General features: G+C 40.8%; 1 protein-coding gene across 4 annotated transcripts in view; it reads right to left on the reverse strand.

Moving 5' to 3' along the window:
* Positions 1-3,390: 3,390 nt before the first annotated feature.
* LOC122565142 overlaps positions 3,391-17,232 on the reverse strand; it is a 108,780-nt gene continuing 94,938 nt past the window's right edge. For all 4 annotated transcript variants that reach the window (XM_043720808.1, XM_043720807.1, XM_043720809.1 and 1 more), the window contains 2 exons: positions 9,065-9,159; positions 3,391-5,421 (listed from right to left, as the gene is read on the reverse strand). In XM_043720808.1, coding sequence (XP_043576743.1) covers positions 4,029-5,421; positions 9,065-9,159 — 1,488 coding nt within the window. In that variant the 3' untranslated portion in view covers positions 3,391-4,028. The remainder of the gene's footprint in view (positions 5,422-9,064; positions 9,160-17,232) is intronic.

Genomic DNA, 17,232 nt, shown 5'->3' on the forward strand with positions numbered 1-17,232 from the left:
TGTTCCGCACGGATCTGTTTTGGGACCATTGCTGTTTGTCATTTTTATAAATGACCTGGAAGAGGGGTTAGAAGGTTGGGTGAGCAAGTTTGCGGATGATACGAAAGTCGGAGGAGTTGTTGACAGTGAGGAAGGATGTGGCAGGTTACAGCAGGATATAGAGAAGCTGCAGAGCTGGGCAGAAAGGTGGCAAATGGAATTCAATGTAGCTAAGTGTGAGGTGATTCACTTTGGGAAGAATAACAAAGAGATGGGGTACTGGGCTAATGGTCGGATACTTGGTAGTGTGGATGAGCAGAGGGATCTTGGTGTCCATGTACACAAATTTTTGAAAGTTGCCACCCAGGTAAATAGTGCGGTGAGGAAGGCATATGGCGTACTGGCTTTTATTGGTAGAGGAATTGAGTTCTGGAGTACTGAGGTCATGTTGCAGTTGTATAAGACTCTGGTGCGGCCGCCTCTGGAGTATTGTGTGCAGTTTTGGTTGCCATACTATAGGAAGGATGTGGAGGCACTGGGACGGGTGCAGAGGAGGTTTACCAGGATGTTGCCTGGTATGGTAGAAAGATCGTATGAGGAAAGGCTGAGGCAGTTGGGGCTGTTTTCATTGGAGAAAAGAAGGTTTAGGGGTGACTTGATAGAGGTGTATAAGATGATTAGGGGTTTAGATAGGGTCGACAGTGAGAATCTTTTTCCACGTATGGAGTCAGCTATTATGAGGGGGCATAGCTTTAAATTAAGGGGTGGTAGGTATAGGACAGATGTTAGGGGTAGATTCTTTACTCAGTGAGTCGTGAGTTCATGGAATGCCCTGGCAGTAGCAGTGGTGGACTCTCCCTCTTTATGGGCATTTAAGCGGGCATTGGATAGGTATATGGAGGATAGTGGGCTAGTGTAGGTTAGGTGGGCTTGGATCGGCGCAACATCGAGGGCCAAAGGGCCTGTACTGCGCTGTATTGTTCTATGTATCTATAACCCCGCATTTCCCATGGCTAATCCACCTAGTCTGCATATCACTGGACACTGCAATTTAGCATGGTCAATCCACTTACAACATCTTTGGACTGTGGGAGTAAACTGGAGCACATGGAGGAAACCCATGCAGGCACGGAGAGAATGTACAAATTTCACATAATTGCCCAAGGCTGGAAATGAACTGGTGCTGTGAGGCAGCAGTGCTAACCACTGAGCCACCGTGCCATCCTTGCTAAACAATTACCATATCCAACAGGAAATAATTATCTCTTGACATTTGATGGCATTATCAGCACTGAATCCCTCATTATCAACATCCTGGGTTATGTCTGACCATAAACCGAACTGGTTAGAGACAAAAAAAACTGCAGCTGCTGGAATCCAAAATAGACAGACAGGAGACTGGAAGAACACAGCAAGCTAGGCAGTATTAGGAGATAGAGAAGTCGACGTTTCAGATGTAAGGGGAGAATTTAATCCAGTAACAATGAAAGAATATTTCCCAATCCTTAAATGTACATTTAAGTCAGATGGGGAACTTGGCAGGTGGTGGTGCTTGCATGTATCTGCTGCCCCTTGTCCTTCTAATTAATAGAGTTTGTAGGTTTGGAAAAGCATTGGTGAATTTCTGCAGAGCATCTTGTAGTTGGTACATATTGTTTTCACTGTGCATCTGTGATGAAGGGAATTAACATTACAGGTGGTGGATGGAATGCCAATTAAGCAGCTGCATTGTCTTGAATGTTGAGTTTCTTGAATGTTCTTAGAGCTACTCATTCAGACAAGTAGAAATATTCCATCACACTGCTGACTTATGACTTGTAGATAGTTGCCAGGCTTTAGGGAGTCAGGAGGTGAGGTAACCATCACAAACCTTCTAGCCTTTGACCTCTTCTTGGTCAAAAGTATTAATATGGTTGGTCCAGTTCAGTTTATGATAGAGAGGCAGGAGTCTGGAAGAACACAGCAAGCCAGGCAGCATCAGGAGGTGGAGAAGTCGACATTTCAGTTATAATCTTTCTTCAGGACTGGAGGTGGCAGAGGCAGGGTGGTGAAGTGGGGATAGGTGAAGACAGGTAGAATTCCTGATGAAGGGCTCCGGCCCGAAACATTGATTCTCCTGCTCCTCGGATGCTGCCTGACCTGCTGTGCATTTCCAGCACCACACTCTTGAGGTAGAGGGTATGACCTGGTTAGAGTACCTCTAAGAACATTCAAGAAACTCAACATTCAAGACAACGCAGCTGCTTAATTGGCAGCCCATCCACCACCTGTAATGTTCATTCCCTTCATCACAGATGCACAGTGAAAACAATATGTACCAACTACAAGATCCACTGCAGAAATTTGCCAACGTTTTTCCAAACCTACAAACTCTACTAATTAGAAGGACAAGGGGCAGCAGATACATTCAAACACCACCACCTGCAAGTTCCCCATCTGACTTAGAAGTATATCCAAGGATTGGGAAATACTTTCATTGTTGCTAGACTAAATTCTTGTGACTCTCTTCCTAGCAGCACTGTCCACACCCATACACCCCAAGCACAGCAGCAATTCAGGAAGGCAGATCACCACCACCTTCTCCAGTGCAATGAAGGATGACAAGCAATGCCCACATATCATGAATGATTAATAGAAAACAAAGTTAACAAGTTCAAAATTACTTGCAAAGCATTTTCTGGCTTCTAAACAGCAGAACTTTTAAAATTGAGAACGACTAACATGACATCAGCCATTTAAAAGTCCCCAGTTCTGACAAAAGCTCAATCAATCAAAAGTGTTCATTCTCCTCTCTGTCAGACTGGTTGGTATATTTCCGGAATTTTCTGTTTATGATTACAATCAACAGCCTTCTGTTTATATCCCTGTTTCCTATCTTTGTAAACCTCAATCTCTATTCCCTACTGTGGCTTCACAAGCAACACCATTCCATTTGCTCTATTACTGCCTGGCTTTGCTCTTGACCACTTTGTGGATTTCCTAAATTCAAACCCTCTGTCTTTCTGCTCCCTACCTTTACTTCAATGCCATCCAATTCTTTGATTCAACTTTTATTTCTTTGCACTTATGTCTCTATGAAGCACTTTAGAAAATGCAAGCTGTCATTGCAATTTTGTCCCTTTTATGCCATCAAGCCCTTCTTTACACTTCTGCCAGTGACACAATTCCATTGCTGTCCCACATTAACAGAGACTGGAATTTTAGCAACTCTATTTTTCCAAGAACTTCCAAGATGATATTCTTACAGAATATTATTCAGAAACAACACCCTTCCCTATGTCTAGTCTTGTATCCCATAACCAAAGGCCAACAATAGCTTCCCTGGCAGTAATCTGTGTGAATTTCTCGTAGTTTTATACAGTGCTTGGCTAATCCTTTCTGAACAGTGGATATTACCATGCAGACCAGGTGTTTACAGACTAAAACAACTAATTACTTTATTTAAACAGCAGTGAACAGCAATCTGAGACACAATACTCAGCAATTATGAAATGTACATATACATTTAATGATACAAATAAATATACATTGAATAAGTCTGTAATTAGTTAATTACCCTTCTGGTTTAACTGTAGTCTGTCAAATGGCAGCTCCTTTCACTCATGGTCAATTCAGCTCTTCGTTAACCTGCTCAAATCATCATTTCCTTCAAGTACAGACAATTAATGATATGTTGACAACTTGTTCATACACAAATTACAAAAGACCTCCTGTCCTTCAAATTCCCTTTGCTTTTAAAACTTCATTTGTCAACCATTTTTGTTTGGGAACTTAATGACCGTTTATCCTTGACAAATCCATACATATTTCTTTTCAAAGACGAGATGGATCCCACAAAGTAAAGGGGTGAATGTACTAGATATCTGTAAATTGGTATCAGCAACTCACGCATTACCGAACACCCAAATTTGCATGTTGTTTATGGTTTCTGGGTCTTAAAATTTTTATTTATTTTAGAAATAATTATAATTAAGTCAAGGAACCAATGTAATCTCTAAAACAAGGAAACAAACTAAAAATCAAACATTTTACTCTACTATAGTAATCTCCTAGGAATCAAGGTAAGGCTTCATCATGTTAACGTGGTATATTCGAAATTTATTAAATGGTATTTCAACCGTATAATACACGTATTTTCCTGGCTCCACCACAGTATATGGGCCTTCCCAGTGAAGCTGTGTTTTTTGTCGTTTTACAGGCTGTAGTACCAGCACTCTTTCACCTACATCGTATGCTCGGGTTCCAGCATTATGGCAGTACCAGAGATTTCGGCCATATATAGACTGTTTCCGATCTTCTGGAATATTTTCTATCAAATCAAGTAAGGCATCCCTTGCATTCAGCACATGTTCCACTATGTACTTATCCGTGCCAAAGCATTTCCCTAACCAAGCCTCTTTGATCAGAAGCAAAGTCCCATATACTCGGCGCCCATATAGAAGCTCAAAGGGTGAGAACCCAGTCAAGTCCTGTGGCATCTCCCTACAGGCAAACAGAAGATACTGCAACTTTTCATCCCAGTCACAAGGGTTCTGCTCAGCATAGGTACGCAGTATTTGTTTCAATGTCCCATTGAACTTTTCCACCAGTTCATTTACTTGGGGATAATATGAGTTGCTGCGGAGCTGCTTCTCTTGGCACTGCCGTTTTAGCTGCATAACCAATTGGGACATAAAATTCTCGCCCTGATTGGACAGTATCTCATCTGGAAACCCGACTCGTGTAAACATTACAAGCAGGGCCATGGCGACAATGTCTGCTTCGACTGAGACAAGTGCTGTTGCGTCAGGATATCTGGATGCACAATCCACCATCATAAGAATGTACCTCTTCCCAGAGTTAGTTGTGAAAGGCAATGGTCCCACTACATCAATGCTCACTCTTTTAAATGGTATGTTGATAGTGGGTAGGGGTCGTAACCCCAGATTGCCTGCATCTCCTCGTTTATGTGAATAACGACATTTTTCACATGCTTTGCAATGATGTGCCACATCAATGAAAACTGATGGCCAGTAGAAATACTGCAGCATACGGCGTCCTGTGTGCTTAATGCCTTGGTGTTCAGAGCACGGAATGTTGTGAGCAACCTTTAATATCTCACCACGATATATCTCAGGGACTACCACTTCCTCAAATATTTCTGAACCCTTGAAAAAGCCTTCCTTTGGACTCCATCGCCGAATTAATATCCCGTCTTTGTACAGGAATGTACCCCCAAGGTCATTATTTGTTTTGCTGGTGGGATGCATGGCCTGATATCGCACAGCTTCCAGTGAAGGGTCAGTCCTCTGAGCTTCTGCTAGCTCCATTCTGTATAAACCTTTCAGGCTCCTCTGGACAGCTGTGCCCGATGTCAGGCCTGTTCCCAGCTTCCCCTGGGAAGATAGATCAGGAAATCCTTCCATCTTCCAGCTAGGATCACCACTCAAACCTCGGCAGTACCTGTTCAAAATAAAAGGAACTATCAGTATAGATGTGAATAAGGGTAATTGGTAGTGCAGCACACATCTAACTTAAAACCCCATAATTTACAAATGAGCAGTCTTCATTGCTGATACTAGAATCAGAGAATCCCTACAGTGTGGAAACAGGTCCTTCGGGCCAACAAGTCCACAGTAACCCTCCGAAGAGTATCCCACCTAAAGCTATTCCCCTATCGTTTTACTCTACATTTACCCCTGACTAATGCACCTAACCTACACATTCCTGAAGACTATGGGCAATTTAGCATGGCCGATTCACCTAACCTGAACACTTTTGGACTGTGGGAGGAACCCAAAGGAAACCCATGCAGACACGGGGAGAATGTGCAAACTCCACACAGACAGTTGCCCAAGGCTGGAATCGAATCCGGGTCCCTAGCATTATGAGGCAGTAGTACTAAGCACTGAGCCACCATGCTGCACGTAAATTAAAATTAAGAGAATTCATTACTTTGATACAGAAATCTTTCTCTTCTGGCATTCAGTGGCAATATGCTATCTGAAACACTGGTAATTTATTTCTTCTTTTCAAACATACATGTATTTATCTGTATTAAATATGCTTACCAATTCATTTTGGATTCTGTTTCAGTTCCGTAAGCTTCAACCTTATAATACGTACATTCAGGCCCACTGGGTCTACTTCAATGAAGGTGGGGCTATGAGAGATAGCTCCATCAACCCTAGTCTCTAAATCACTGAAGTCTGCACCCTGCTCCATGCCTTTTCTGGTTGCTGTTGACCTCTAGGTAGCAGTATTGTACCAATAGAAATACTACATTCTTAGTCATTATCAACTAAACCTTTTCGATGTCAGTATTTGTGGAAAATAGCTCTTTCTCACTTAGGGACAGCTAGGATTAATCAATCAGAGCCAGGCATAATAAAATATATGCAGAGGCACAGGCTTGACAGCAATGCAGATTGCTTATATAATTTTTAATATAAATATGTAGACATATCTATGGATGAATGCACATATAAAACTAAAACATATATACAGATATATTGCCCTCACGTACAGAATATATGATAATAACCTTTCCACAGTCTGTAAGTTGCAGCAAGTTCTAATTATAAACTTTGTATATGTAGACATTTACCATAAATATTTCACTACCAATATTTTTTTCCAAATTTAAATATTCAAAGTATTTCAGTAAAAAGATTTTCCATAATTTTTCTCTCATTAACTGAAAATTCTAACTTTATAACTGATGTTATAAAATAAAGTTTAAAATGAAACATTTCTACTTATATTGTTTCACAGTAATGTTCCTAACCTTTTTCTTTACTCAACTATCTCCAACCTCTCAACATTGACTTGGGACTCACTACTTCCTGCCTAGAGCAGCAACACTTAGCTGAAGGCAGGTTCTGTAAACCTAGGAAAAGTACAGATCCTGACTGAATCTGTAGCATTTACAGATTTATATCTGTTGGATGATAGACATCTTTTCTCTTCAGTACAAAAATGGTTTGTGTATTTTCCAGATTATTTAAAAAACTCTTAAGACAAATTTAAACTTCAACGCTCAGATAAAATTTCTATTTACTATGGTTAACATCAAAAGGTAAAGAAATTGAACTTTGGAAGCAACCAATAATCATTTGTTCAGTGTTAGAAAACAAATATTTTAACTTCAGCAAAAAAATTAAGAGGGAGAGAGAGAGATAATGAAAAGACAGAGGAATGGACAAAGAAGGATGGTCAAAGGGAGGGCAAGGGGGAGAAAGAGAGAGAGAGATAGGCAAACACAAGTAGAAAGGCACAGTGAGAGAAGGGAACTGATATTAACATATTTCCAAAAGCCAAATCACAAATACCAGATTTAATGTTTACAACATTCTAAATAAAACATATTTAATCTATATAACAAACCAGTGCTGTCATTGTGGAAAAGCCACATCCAATGCCAAGTCCATCCTTTCTACCTCCCTCAGGAATCCAGTGAGAATTAAGCCCCACATTCCACCAATCTAGGACTGCCAAATCCATAATCCTTTCCAAAATAACTTCAAATTAAATTATCAATATAAAATCATGTCATACTAAGTAAGGGTATAATGACTGTAAAATGAGAACTGGATTGTATTTTTAAACCTAATTTATCATTTACTCTCTAAGACTTGGAAGTATAGGACCGAAGGGTCTGTTTCGTGCTGTACATCTCTATGACAATTTTAGAAGACGACAGTTGTGGAATCCAATTCTTGAAGCAACTGTAAAATCCCAGAATATAGTTAAGTAGAGTTGTGAAATAGTATGAGATAGAAGTGAGAGTGGTCTACAGGTCTGCTGACAGTAATCACAATGTAGGGTGATGTATACAAGAAGAAATATTGGGTGCTAATGATGAAGGGATACCAATAATCATGAGCGACTTTAATCTACATATAAACTGGAAAAATCAGACTGGAAATGGTAGCCTGAATGAGGAATTCACAGATTGCTTTTGAGATACTTCCTTTGAGTAGCACATCTGAAACCATCCAGAAAAAAGGGTTTTATTAACCCTTGGTATTGTGTAATCAGACTGCATTAATTAATGATGTCATTTTTGGCAGCACAGTGACCACAATTTAATTGAATTTTACATTTAGTTTGAAAGAAAGAAGAGTGTCTCTAGACTAGTTGGGTGGATTGTAAATGTTTAAAAAATTGCCCATAGTCTCCAGGGATGTGCAGGCTAGGTTAGCCATGGGAAATGCAGGGTTACAGAGATGGGATAGAGGGCTGGGTTTTGGTGAGATGGTCTTCAGAAGATCAGTGTGGACTTGATTGGGCTGACTGGCCTGCTTCCACACTGTAGGGACTCTATGATTCTAGTGTTTTCAACATAAATAAGGGTAAGTATGTGGGTGTGAAAGCTGAGTTAGCTGGAGTAAAACTGGGATACTAAACTGGAAGGCAGATCAATAAAGGAGGAGTGGCAGACATTTAAGGAGATATTGAAGAATACTCAAATAAATATACACCTATTATAAAGAAAAAAATCAAGGGGAGGATCCACTATCTGTAGTTAATGAAGAAAGGTTTTGGGAAGCATAAAACTTAAAAGTAATATAATTGTGCAAAGTTGAGTGGGAGATCAGATGATTTATCAAAATCTGAAGAACAGTTGAAAATGACTGAAAAGTATTGAGGAAACAAACTAGGAAAGTAAAAATGGATAGCAAGAGGCTCTACAAAGAAATAAAGTGAGTAATGATCCTCTATGGTTTGAGAATGGGGAGTTTATGGTAGATAATGTGTCTTTACTGTAGAGGATATTAAAAATATTCCAGTAATAGCTGAAACTTAGGAGGTGTAACAAAGAGAGGAACTTGGTAAAATTACAATCACTACAGAAATGGTGCTGAGCAAACGATAGAACTGAAGGCTCACAAGCTCTTGGGTCCTGATAAATCTCATCCTATGAACTTAAAAGAGATGATGAATGATGCAGAAGCTGCACTGGCGTTAGTTTTCCAAAAGAGTCAAGATTGTGAGAAGAAAACTATGGATTTGGGAAAACTATGGATGGTTCTCATCTGTTTAAATCCTCCCCCATACCCTCTCCTTTGTGACTTGGAAAGTTAAGCAACACAATGCTTCTCACCCAATATCAGGTCTTTTCAAAGTTTCTTCATAATACATGTTAGAGTGTAGACATTCCCTTTCACGGAAATTACGCTCCTGCTCTTTCCCTCCCTCCTGCAAAGAAACAGAACATCAGGTTACTGCAAATTGTTGATAACAAAAGATGCACTTCAGAAAAATATATAGCAATCTGAATCTGAAGCAATCTCAACCTGGTTGAGTTTAGTGAAGTGACGTTTTCACCTGTCTTTTAAATTATTGCTGTTATTTTTGTGTTCTACTGAACAATAATACCGGTTCCTCACCAAGTGTTATTATGTATGTATAAACTGATTTAGAGTCATAGATACGTACAACACGGAAACAGACCCTTCAATCCGATTTGTCCATGCTGACCAGATATCCTAAACTGATCTAGTCCCATTGCCAGCACTTGGCCCATATCCCTCTAAACCCTTCCTATTCATATACCCATCCAGATGCCTTTTAAATGTTGTAATTGTCCCACCCTTCACCACTTCCTCTAGCAGCTCATTCCGTACACGCACCACCCTCTGCGTGATAGGTCAGAGCACTAATTCATAATTGAGGACCATCAAAACAAAGTCTTGCAGAATGTGAAGACAAGCACAGCTTTGTTTCTAGTAACTCAAGCCCCTCTGTGTATTAAAGAAGCTGAAACTAACTAGAGGCTGTCCTTCACCACCCTAAAGACAATTAACTCAAATAAATGCAGCATAAAGGAATTGAAACTTGTGGATTTACCTTGCACACCACACATTTCAACTGCCAGCCATGCTATCAAAGAAAATCTAGAGTTGTTATCACTGCAAGATATAACTAAACATATTAATCAATTATGTTTTGTTCTCTTGTTTTGCTTTTATTTTTAATCAACAAATTTCTCTGTATCATTAAGCTAATTTTTCTTGATGTCAATCAACCCGATATTGGTGGGAGAGAAAATTCATGATTCCATCACTAGGGACATGTAACAGGGTGAAATCAGAACAGTCAAGACTGGATAAAAGAGAAATCATACACTCAAAGCTACTAGCTTTGTTTGTTATTTTTAAAACAGAGTAGATAAAGGATTGTGGACCAACGTAATGCATCAGTCTTCAAGGTGCAAGACATGAGTAATATGTCAAAAATTCAAGAGAGTAAGAAGACAGAGCTCAGTATGGTGGTCATCGTCAAGGAGAAGGTGCTAGAAAAACTGAATGGGCTGAAGGTGGATAAGATGGACTACGCCCCAGAGTGAAAAGAGAGACAGCTGAAGAGATAGTGGAGGTGTTAGTTGTGCTTTTTCAGGAATTGCTGGAGTCAGGGAGGGTCCCAGAGGACGGGAAAATCACTAATGTGACACCCCTGTTTAAAAAAGGTGTAACGCAAAAGTTGGAGTTTGCAGCCGATACAAAGATAGGTAGAGGGACAGGTAGCATTGAAGAGGTGGTGAGGCTGCAGATGGATTTGGACAGGTTAGGAGAGTGGGCAAAGAACTGGCAGATAGAATACAATGTGGGAAAGTGTGAGGTCATACACTTTGGAAGAATAGAGGCATGGACTACTTTCTAAACAGGGAGAAAATTCAGAAGTCTGAAGTGCAAAGAAACTTGGGAGTTCCAGTCCAGGATTCTCTCAAGGTAAACTTGCAGGTTGAGTCAGTAGTTAGGAAGGCAAATACAATAATGGCATTTATTTGAAGAGGACTTGAATATAGAAGCAGGGATATACTTGCGAGGTTCTGTGTGGCTCTGGTCAGATCACATTTGGAGTATTTTGTGCAGTTTGGGCCCCATATCTTAGGAAGGGTGTACTGGCCCTGGAATGTGTTCAGAGGAAGTTTATGAGAATGGTCCCAGGAATGAAAAGCCTAACATATGATGAACATTTGAGGACTATGGGGCTGTACTCAATGGAGTTCAGAAGAATGAAGGGGGAATCTAATTGAAGCATACAGAATATTGAATGGCCTGCACAGAGTAAATGTTGGGAAAATGTTTCCATTGATAGGAGAGACTAAGACCAAAGGGGACATCCTTAAGTGTAAAGATTGAAATTGGCAGGCATGACGTGGCTGGCATCATGGAGACCTGGTTGCAAGGGGGATCAGGATTGGGAGCTGAACATCCTATCAACAAGATAGGCAGGTGGGCAGAGGGGGTGGGGTTGCCTTTTTAGTAACAGAAAGAAACAAAGTAGTATCAGATGCTGCAGAATCTATGTGGGTAGGAATGAGGAACCGCAAAAGTAAAAAAAAACCCATAGTTGGAGTTATGTACAGGCCTCCAGACTGTAGACAGGAACGGGGACACAAGATACAACAGGAGATTAAAAAAAGCTGTGTAGGAAAGGCAAAGTTACAGTGATCATAGGGGATTTAATTGTGCAGGTGGATTGGGAAAATCAGGTTGGTTATGGATTGCAAGAAAAGGAATTTATACAATGTATACAAGATGGCTTTTTGGAGCAGCTTGTGGTGGAGCCCACTAGAGAACAGGCAATACAAATGACATGTTGTTCAATGATAAAGGAGCTTAAAGTGAAGGAACCCTTAGGAGGCAGTTATCATAATATGATTGAGTTTACTCTGCTGTTTCAGAAGGTGAATATAGAATCAGAGGTAACAGTATTACAGCTGAATAAAGGCAACTACAGAAGCATGAGAGAGGAGCTGGATAGAATAGACTGGGAGAGGAACCGAGCAGGAAAGACAATGGACCAGCAATGGCAGGAGTTCCTGAGAGAAATTCAGAAGATACAGCAGAGGTCCATTCTGAGGAAAAAGTAGCATGATACAGGGAAGATGAGGAAACCATGGCTGACGAGGGAAGTCAGAGATAGCATAAAAACAAAAGAGAAAGCAATAATGTGGGGAAGGGCAGTGGGCAACCGGAGGATTGGGAAGCTTAGAAAGACCAACAGAGGGCAACAAACAAAGAAATGAGGGAGAAGGTTAAAGATGAGGGTAAACTAGCTAGTAATATAAAGAAAGACTGTGAGAGTTTCTTTAGAGATATAAAGAGGAAAAGAGAGGCAAAAGTGGACATTGGGCCACTGCAAAATGATGCTGGAGAGATAGTAATGGGGAACAAGGAAATGACTGAGGAACTGAATAATTACTTCGTGTCACTCTTCATAGTGGAAAACACGAGTAAATCCCAAAAACTGAAGAGAGAGGGGGCAGAGCTGAGTATGTTGGTAATCATCAAGAAACAGGTGCTACAAAAACTAAATGGGCTGAAGGTGGATAAATGATCTGGACCAGATGGACTACACCCCAGAATTCTAAGGAAGATAGCTGAAGAGATAGTGAAGGCTTTAGAGGTGATCTTTCATGAATTGCTAGAAACAAAAAGGGTCCCAGAGGACTGGAAACTCACTAACGTGACACCCCTGTTTAAACAGGGAGTATGGCAAAAGACAGAAAATTTCAGACCAATTAGCCTAACCTCAGTCATGAGTAAGATTCTAGAATCCATTATGAAGGATGAGATTTCTAAATACTTGGAAGTACGTGGTAAAATAAGGAAAGGTCAGCATGGATTCATCAGGGGAAGGTCATGGCTAACAAATTTGCTAGAATTCTTTGAGGAAGTAATGAGCTGGTTAGACCACGGACAGCCAATGGATGTTATCTACCTGGACTTCAATAAGGCCTTTGACAAGATGCTGCACAAGAGCTACTGAGTAAGATAAAGGTCCAAGTGGTAGCATGGGTAGAAGTTTGGCTGTTTGGCAGGAAGCAGAGAGTAAGTATAAAAGAGTTCTCAGGATGGCAGCTGAGGTGGTGTTCCGCAAGGCTCAGTTTTGGGACCACAACTTTTCACTTTATACATTAACAATCTAGATAAAGGAATTGAGGGCATTCTGGCTAAGTTTGCACACAATACAAAGATAAGTAGAGGGACAGGTGACATTGAAGAAGCGGGGAGGCTGCAGATTGATTTGGACAGGTTAGGAGAGAAGGCAAAGAAGTGCCAGATGGGAAACAAGGAAAGTAGCAGGGAACAAGGAAATAGCTGAGGAACTAAATAATTACTTCACGTTAGTCTTCACAGTGGAAGAAATGAGTAAGACCTCTAAATATCCCACTAAATGTGGGAAAGTGTGAAGTCATGCACTTTGGTAGGAAGAATAGAGGCATGACTATTTTCTAAATGGGGAGAAAATTTAGACCTCTAAAGTGCAAAGAGACTTGGGAATTCTAGTCCAGGATTCTCTCAAGGTAAACTTGCAGGTTGAATCAATGGTTAGGAGAGCAAATGCAATGACGGAATTTATTTTATTTTGAGAGGACTTGAGTGTAAAAGCAGGGATGTACTTCTGAGGGTCTATAAGGCTCTGGTCAGACCACATTTGGAGTATTGTGTGCAGTTTTTGGCCCCATATCTCAGGAAGGATGTATTGGCCCTGGAGTGTGTTCAGAGGAGTTTCACGAGAATGATCCCAGGAATGAAAAGCTTAACATATGAGGAAATGTTTGAGAACTCTGGGTCTATATTCAACAGAGTTTAGAAGGATGAGCAAAGGTCGAATAGGAACATATAAAATACCAAATGGCCTGGACACAGTAGATAATGGGAAAATGTTTCCATTTGTAGGAGAGACTAGACCCAAGGGCACAGCTTTAGAGGAAAGGGAAGACCCTTTAGAACAGAGATAAGGAGAAACTTCTTCAGCTAGAGAGTGATGAACCTACGGAATTCATTGCCACAGAAGGCTGTGGAGTCCAGGTCATTGAGTGTATTTAAGACTGAGATAGATAGGTTCTTGATTGTCAAGAGGATCAAGGGTTACGGGGAGAAAGCAGGAGAATGGAGTTAAGAAACTTATCAGTGATGATTGGCAGAGTAGACTCGATGGGCTAAATGGCCTAATGTTGGCTCCTAGGGTTGGGCACCAAATATTAGAACAAAGAACAAAGAAAATTACAGAACAGGAACAGGCCCTTTGGTCCTCCAAGCCTGCGCTGATCCAGATCCTCTATCTAAACCTGTCACCTATTTCTAAGGGTCTGTATCCCTCTGCTCCCTGCCCATTCATGTATCTGTCTAGATATACCTTAAATGATGCTATTGTTCCTGCCTCTATCACCTTCACTGACAACACACTCCAGGCATCCACCACCCTCTGCATAAAGAACTTTCCACACTTATCTCCCTTAAACCTTTCCCCCTCACCTTGAACTCATAACCCTTCATAATCGAGTCCCCCACTCTGGGAAAAAGCTTCTTGCTAACCATCCTGTCTATACCTCTCATGATTTTGCAGACCTTAATCAGTTCCCCTCAACCTCTGTCTTTCTAATGAAAATAATCCTAATCTACTCAACCTCTTTTCATAGCTAGCGCCCTCCAACCAGGCAACATGCCACTGAACCTCCTCTGCACCCTCTCAAAAGCATCCACATCCTTTTGGTAATGTGGCAACCAGAACTGTACGCAGTATTCCAAATGTGAGTGAACCAAAGTCTTCTACAACTGTAACATGACCTGCCAACTCTTGTACTCAGTACACTGTCTGATGAAGGAAAGCATGCCATATGCCTTCTTGACCACTCTATCAACCTGCATTGCCACCATCAGGGTACAGTGGACCTGAACACCCAGATCTCTCTCTGTACATCAATTTTTTTTCAAGGGCTTTTCCATTTACCATATAGTTCGCTCTTGAATTGGATCTTCCAAAATGCATCACCTCGCATTTGCCCGGATTGAACTCCATCTGTCATTTCTCTACCCAACTCACCGATCCATCTATATTCTGTTGTGTTCTCTGGCAGTCCCCTTCAGTACCTGCTATTCCGCCAATCTTAAAGTCATCTGCAAACTTGCTAATCAGACTACCTAAACCTTCCTCCAGATCACTTATGTATATCACAAACAAAAGTGGTCCTATCACGGATCCCTGTGGAACACCATTGGTCTCAGTTCTCCATTTTGAGAAACTCCCTTCCACTGCTACTCTGTCTCCTGCTGCCCAGCCAGTTCTCTATTCATCTGCTAGTACACCTCGGACCCCATGCGACTTCACTTTCTCCATTGGCCTATCATGGGAAAACTTATCAAACGGCTTACTGATTAGCTTTGCCAGTGCCCTGCCAGTGACAGACACACCCAATGAACAATTTCTTTAAAAATTACTTATATAGTCAGAGATCTATAACAAAGAAAAAGGCTCTTCATTCCATGAATCCAGTGAAAACATCACCTAACTATTCTAATTTTCCAACACTTGGTCATTGCTTTGTATGCGTTGTTATCACAAGTGCACATGCAAGTACTTCTTAAGTGTTATCAAGGTTTCTAACCCCAAAACCAGATTCTGAGTGAAAAAGTTTTTTCCTCACACCATCTCAAAACGTTCTGCCATTTACCTTAAATCTATGCCCCGGGGCCAATGATCCCTCGATCAAAGGGAAAAGTCTCTTTTTATCTATCCGATCTCTGCCTCTCATAATTTTATACATCTCAATCATGCCCCCCTCTCAATCTCCACTGCTCAAAAGAAACAACACCGGTCTGTACAATCTCTCTTTATAACTAAAATTCTCCAGCCCATGCAACACCCCAACAAATCTCGGCTATCTTCTCTGCACCCTCTCCAGTGCTATCACATCACTCAATGTAGTTTCCAGAACTGTACACAGTACTTCAATTGTGGTTTAACCAACGTTTTATACAGTTCTCAGCATAACCTTCCTGCTCTTAAACTCTGTGCCATTTACCATATACCTTCTAACTACTTTACCCAGTTGTCTTGCGACCTTAAGGGGCTGATGTACATGCTCAAGGTCCTCCAAGTACCATCTGTATTTCCTGATGTTATTTGAAATAGTTATCCCTTTGGTAGTAGCTCCATGTTCCCACAGTCCTACAAAGTGAGGTTGAGTCCTTCCTCTAAGCTCAAGCAAGTTGCTTTACAAGGAAATTACTCCTAGCTCTGTTTAGGTGTAAAACATAGTCTCTAATTTGATTACACCACTCCTAACCCGTACATCTAAGTCATCCATTCTTCGAGTGAAATATCAAGACCCTAGACAGATTCAAGGAGAATACCACTTGTCAAACGTAACAATCAAGATACATGAACCTCAGCACTAAGTCTCCTGCATTTCAATCAATTACCAGTGCAGGTCTTCCAACATTGGCACTATTACCTCCTCTAATAATCCCGTGTGTATATTTCATTACAAATACAGTAAAATTTAAAAGGTCTCACCCTCTAGTTTCTTCACCTTCCCTCTTTAAATAATAGATGATATTTGCTCATTTTCAATCCAAAGGTGCAATTCCTGAATTTACAGTGCTTTGGAAAATGATGACAAAGATTTGCAACTTTCTCGTCTTTTGTGTTTAATAAGCTAACATAAGTTTGATTAATTTCTTCATTACATTTTTTAAAAACAATATTTAAATCCATCAAATTCCTTGCTTTAGACTTGCCTCCTTACTTTGATATCTCGTCATCTTCCTCTGCTGTGAAAATGGATAATGTATTCATTTAAAATTGTGCATTGTACAGCTTTACAACAAGTGCATTTATACTTAATGGACCTATATTACCCTTTGTGACCGGTTTCCTTTAGTGCTGATAAAAAAGTATTTGCTCATAGAGTCACAGAGATGTACAGCATGGAAACAGACCCTTCGGTCCAACCCGTCCATGCCGACCAGATATCCCAACCCAATCTAGTCCCACCTGCCAGCACCATGCCCATATCCCTCCAAACCCTTCCTATTCATATACCCATTCAAATGACTTTTAAATGTTGCAATTGTACCAGACTCCATCACTTCCTCTGGCAGCTCATTCCATACACGTACCACCCTCTGTGTGAAAAGGTTGCCCCATAGGTCTCTTTTATATCTTTCCCCTCTCACCCTAAACCCATGCCCTCTAGTTCTGGACTCCCAGACTCCAGGGAAAAGGCTTTGCCGATTTACCCTATCCATGCCCCTCAATTTTGTAAACCTCTATAAGGTCACCCCTCAGCCTCCGACACTCCAGGGAAAACAGCCCCAGCCTGTTCAGCCTCTCCCTATAGCACAAATCCTCTAACCCTGGCAACATCCTTGTAAATCTTTTTTGAACCCTTTCAAGTTTCACAACATCTTTCCGATAGGAAAGAGATCAGAATTGCACACAATATTCCAACAGTGGCCTAACCAATGTCCTGTA

The sequence above is a fragment of the Chiloscyllium plagiosum genome, chromosome 31 (assembly GCF_004010195.1).
Source record: "Chiloscyllium plagiosum isolate BGI_BamShark_2017 chromosome 31, ASM401019v2, whole genome shotgun sequence".
Classification (NCBI taxonomy): Eukaryota; Metazoa; Chordata; class Chondrichthyes; order Orectolobiformes; family Hemiscylliidae; genus Chiloscyllium; species Chiloscyllium plagiosum.